Genomic DNA, 6,000 nt, shown 5'->3' with positions numbered 1-6,000 from the left:
GGTTATTACCTATGGTTTGGTGATCACCATCACCAGGCCAAAAACTAATGCTTAAAAAATATGATTTTATTTCAGAATATATAATTTGATTGAAATGTGCAGTACTTACCCTGGAGGCAGCAAGCATTCCAGTCATCTGTCTCTCTATATAATCTCCTTTCTGTCCCTCTAATACAGGGGCTGTACCCTTCTCTATCTTATTGGTACTTAACTTGCGAACTGGATTGGTTAGCCATTTTCTACAAGTGAAAAACAAGAATGCCAAAGTGCCCAAAATAAGTACAATGCAGTTCAAATGATTATGCAACTTGTTTGACATAAGATGACCCATGTCCCAACCTGTCTTAAATATCATTCAAGGAAATATTCTGACAGAGTTAACATATTGGCCTTAGTTTGCTCCCCTGAAATCCACTGCTAAATGAATTCAGTAGAATCAGCAAGATATATAAAATCTTTGGTAAGGTCTACTTAGATGTAACAAGCCAAATATATAAGCTCTTAACATTATTATTTCACAAAAAACTAGAAATGTGTCCATAGGACACGGGTGCCCCCACCGCGCCACTGTTCTCTCAATCTCTTTACTAAGTCAAGGGAAATAACTCTACAAATACTGGATAAATCCACAAGCGAAACCCCAGGTGCAAATCTAAAATATGCTGAGCAACCTGCCCATAAGGTTTAATGACTATGTCAAATCCTTCTTGAGAAACTTGCGACACAAGTTGAAAATTGCAAAAAATTTTCAAAGTGAAAGGGCAATAACTCTAAAAATACCTAATAAATCCAGACGAAAATACCTGGTGCACACAACTGCAACATGCTGATCAATATTCCTGTAAAGTTACATGACTCTAAGTCAAATACTTTTGAGTTAACGTGCCGACACATGTTGAAAATTGCCAAATTTTACTAAGTCAAGGGCAATAACTCTGAAAATACTAAAAATATCCAGACGAAAAATACCAGGTGCCACAACTACACATGCTGATCAACATTCCTTTAAAGTTTCATGACTCTAGGTCAAATTTTTTTTTTGAAGTTAGTAGCGACACAAGTTGAAAATTGCAAAATTTTACTAAGTCAAGGGCAATAACTCTGAAAATACTAAAAATATCCAGAAGAAAATACCCAGGTGCACAACTACACATGCTGATCAACATTCCTGTAAAGTTTCATGACTGTAGGTCAAATACTTTTTTGAGTTACAAGCGACACAAGTTGAAATTGCAAAATTTTACTAAGTCAAGGGCAATTACTCTGAAAATGCTAAAAATATCCAGACGAAAATACCCAGGTGCACAACTGCACATGCTGATTCAACATTCCTGTAAAGTTTCATGACTGTAGGTCAAATACTTTTTGAGTTACATGCAACACAAGTTTTGAAAATTGCAAAATTTTACAAAGTCAAGGGCAATAACTCTGAAAATACTAAAGATATCCAGACGAAAATACCCAGGTGCACAACTACACATGCTGATCAACATTCCTGTAAAGTTTCATGACTGTAGGTCAAATACTTTTTGAGTTACATGCGACACAAAGTTGAAAAATTGCAAAATTTTACAAAGTCAAGGGCAATAACTCTGAAAATACTAAAAATATCCAGACGAAAATACCAGGTGCACAACTACACATGCTGATCAACATTTCTGTAAAGTTTCATGACTCTAGGTTAAATACTTTTTGAGTTACGTGCGACACAAAAGTGAACGGACGGACGGACGGAAGGACGGACGGAAGGACGGACGGACGGACGGACAGACGGACGGACGGAAGGACGGACGGACAAGGGTAAATCTAAATGCCCGCCACTAACGTGGGGGCACAAAAATAGATGTCTTAATTGTGTTTTCCTAAATGTCTTTATTAACTTATGGAGCCCTAGCATGGTAGGATACTACGTCATAGCCCATCTGCAAAATGCTCCCAATCAGACTGATAAAATATTTTTTATTCTAAGAAATTGTTAGAATATCAATAAATAATGTATCACACCAAAGATTGGCTTTAAAACTTGATATAATTTTAAAAAACTTATAATTTTTTTCTGTCCGGTTTAAGCCTGAAAACGGGATAAATTTGTTTGGGAGTCCCAGTGGGAGCATTAAGTAAAAAAATCTATAAAGTTTCATTAAAATATTTCCATGCGTATTAGAAAATTAGTTTTTTTTTCTTTTTCTAATTTTAATAGGTAGTTCTTGTTACACTTTTGTCCAAGTATGAAGCATTTCCATACTGTCCAATTTTCAACAGTGCACATGACCCAATTGTGTTAGCTTTACATCAATCTATAAAGTTTCATTAAAATATTTCCATGCGTATTAGAAAATTAGTTTTTTTTTCTTTTTCTAATTTTAATAGGTAGTTCTTGTTACACTTTTGTCCAAGTATGAAGCATTTCCATACTGTCCAATTTTCAACTGTGCACATGACCCAATTGTGTTAGCTTTACATCAAAGGACAAGAAAGTAGGTCACTTTCACAAATTATCTAGGTCAGCTGATATCTAATAATCAATGTTCACTTTTACATCTAAAACTGTGCACATGGTCCAAATTTCAAAGTGTACATTAAAGGTCACTTTTTAAAAATCTAGCTCAGCTGATATCACAGTTTAATTTTACATCTGAACCTATGCACATGGTCTAAATTTCATAGATGTACATCAATGGAAGAGAAAATAGGTCACTTTGTCAAACAATCAAGGTCAGCTGATATCAAAGTTTAATTTAACATCTAAAATTCTACACATGGTCCAAATTTCAAACCTGTAAATCCAAGGACAAGAAAGTAGGTCATTTCATCCAATTATCTAGGTCATATAATATAAAAGTTTAATTTTACATCTTAAACTGTGCACATGGTCCAAATCTCATAGTCATTATAGGTAAAACTGGGAGAATTTCATAAATTCATTAATTTGACCTTGACAGTCAAGGTCAATACATTAAGAATATTTTGGACTTTTCCCAGCTAATCTGTAGGTAAAAACAAACTCCTACAGTTACAGCTTTGAAAAGAAGCGCAACAGGTTGACTTATCTATTGTGACAGGCAGTGAAGCTATAACGGTAAAAGTTTGTACCTACAGATTAGCTGGGGAAAACCTACATTTGCCGAGTTCCATATAACATCTATTAAAGGTTAAAGTCACAACTTACTTATTTAATACGTTAGTTTGGTAGCAAGTTTTGTTTTATCCAGTTTTAAATCAAATCCGTACATAAATAACAAAATAATGACAATTTAAGTAAAATTCAATAAACTGACCTTGACAGTCAAGGTTATCTAAAGCTCAAGGTCAGTTCAACCTTTTAGAAGGTATTGTCCAAGTTTGTTCAAGTATGAATATAATCCATTATTAATTACCAAGTTACAGTCAATTAAAGCAAACATCAGTGAAAATTCAATAATTTAACCTTCAAAGCCAAGGTCATCAATGAGCCAAGATCAATTTAAGTTTGATATACATAAATGTCTCATCCTTAAAAAATTTGTGTCTCAATATAAAGTAAAACCCTTCATTAATAAAAAAAGATATAGTCAGTTACAGCGAAAAAAAAAGATCATTTTAATAATTTGACCTTAAAAGTACAGGTCATTTATGAGTGAAGGTCAAGGTCGGTCTGGTTAACTTTTTGTGGGTCTATCCTAAAAGATTATTGTGTTCAATTTTGAAGAACAAAGTTATAGCAACTAATAAATCAAGCAAAATTTAGAAATTTTTTAATAAAGGTGAAGTTTAGTTTAGTTAACACAAACCATTTTTATACAAAGTTCAAGGCCCTGAAACTATTATTCAGTTTTAACCTTTTGCAAATTGCATATTGCATATTTGTAGCCGAGAAAATGATTAGAAATTGTGAATTTTAAAATCTTTTCCAAGTTCAAGGTCAAATATTAGACATTTTACCTTGAAGGTCAAAGTCATTAATGAATGAAGGTCAAGGTAAGTCTGGTCTTCTTGAAGGTCTTGTCCCAAGGGTTGTTGTGGCCAAGTATGAAGACAATACACTAATAACTTAAAAAGTTATGATCAATGTTAAAGTTTGAGGCAAAGGGAACGCCGACATAACTGTATAGCAATACCTCTATTTTATTTCTTTGAAAATGCAGCTGCTCAGGGGCATAACAAGAGCTGTCATGCAAGTGACAAATGCCCCCAAAAAGGTTTCTTAAGCATGCAGGTATTATAAAAAGAAAAGAGAGTGAAAGTAACTAATTGCTGAATATTGCTCTTGGTAAATTAAGTGCTATTTATAGCAAACTTAACACCTTGGGACAAGGGTCTTTGATGCGACACATCATCTTGATGTGGTAGATATTTATGCCAAGTTATTATAAAATCCTTCAATGCATGACAATGTTACAATTTGGAAACTAATGTGTACCTTCAAACCCTTCTTATGAGCATAAGTACCTTCAAACTATTAGATCGACCTTGACCTCCAAGGTAGGAACATGGGTCTTACACACAACACGTCATCTTGATGTGGTAGATATTTGTGCCAAGCTATCTTAAAACTCTCCAATGCATGACAAAGTTATAGTCCGTACACGAATGTGTGCACCTATAATCTCTAATTGTGATAGCGTGAACCTTCAAAATATAAGTGTGACCTTGACCTTTGAAGAAGGGATGTGGTTCTTGGACACGACACAATGTTGTCATGAGATAGACATTTGTGCCAAGTTATTTCAAAATCCCTCAATGCATGTCTAGACATGATTGTTGTGTAAGTGGAGTTGGATGGACGGACAAACATGAGCTTTAGCCGTGACACATCATCTTGATGTGGTAGACATTTGTGCCAAGTTATTTTAAAATCCTTCAATGCATGACAAAGTTACAGTCCGGACACAAATGTGTGTACCTATAAACTCTTATTGTGATAAAGTGAAACTTCAAAATGTTACTGTGACCTTGACCTTTGAGGTAGGGACATAATTCTTGGACGCGACACATCGTCTTACAAACCCTATTACAAGTAGAGAAACTGATAGCGAACAGCAAGGATCCTGATCAGACTTCGCGGATGTTTATGTTGGTTTTGTCGTGGCGCGGCTCATATCTTACCTGAAACTTGTACCACTACTTCTCCTCTTCACAACTGGTGATGATGAATTCAAATTAGCCATTGAAGTACTGGGACTGGCTTCTGGAGAGTCTAAAATATATAAAATAATTCATTTCATCATGAGATGCATATTTGTAACAAAATCATATCACAATTTTTAAACTGATCAATTATGTAATTTTACTTGTGTATCTAGTCAACTTATGACTTTAGATTCATGCTAATTTGCATGAAATTTTTTTATAGGTATCAAAAAGTAAAATATTGGTAAGTGAACATAGAAATTGATTACAATTTGCAAGCAGCACTTACATTCCACATCAATAACCAACAAGAGGGCCATGATGGCCAAAATATTGCTCTCCTGAATATTGATATTCTACTTGACTAGGAACAATTAATATTGTAAACTTTGAATGAAAGCAGAAATAAAATCTAAATCAAAAACTGATATCACACAGTTCATATTTGTATTTGAAATAGTGCATGTATAAAAACTACACTGGTTGCTGCTATTGCTAAAAGGAAAACAACAGATCTATAAGATATTACTGTTTGCTATACAAAATAAATGGTTTTCTTGGAAGTCAGTGATGTAATATGAAATTCAATAGTAGATTTACTTTTTGCTATGGAAAGTTGATGTTTGCTGGTTGCTATTAAAATTTACAGTTTGCTATGAAAAGTCAATGGCTGCTATGAAGTCACTGGTTGCTATGGAAACTAAGCATTAGCTATTGTAGATTTATAGAATAATTTTTTTAATTTTCTACTACATACATATAAGGTAAATCTATGTTTGCCTTATGCATGGCAATTTTAACCCTGAGGGCTATAATTCGAACAATATTTGTAGAGGTCCACAAAAGACAATGTTACATACCAAATATCTAAGCTCTCAGGTAACTGTTTAG

General features: G+C 33.9%; 1 protein-coding gene across 1 annotated transcript in view; it reads right to left on the bottom strand.

Moving 5' to 3' along the window:
- Positions 1-109: 109 nt before the first annotated feature.
- Positions 110-6,000, bottom strand: part of LOC132757479 (triple functional domain protein-like) — a gene marked incomplete at its 3' end in the record, with an annotated part of 134,929 nt that continues 129,038 nt past the window's right edge. Inside the window, 2 exon segments of the mRNA XM_060748766.1 lie at positions 110-239; positions 5,086-5,176. Of these exon segments, the coding sequence (XP_060604749.1) occupies positions 110-239; positions 5,086-5,176 (221 nt within the window).

This window comes from Ruditapes philippinarum, unplaced genomic scaffold (genome assembly GCF_026571515.1).
Source record: "Ruditapes philippinarum isolate M1 unplaced genomic scaffold, ASM2657151v2 ctg1464_1_1_1_1, whole genome shotgun sequence".
NCBI classification, from domain to species: Eukaryota; Metazoa; Mollusca; class Bivalvia; order Venerida; family Veneridae; genus Ruditapes; species Ruditapes philippinarum.
This window is presented reverse-complemented; position numbering and strand designations above follow the sequence as displayed.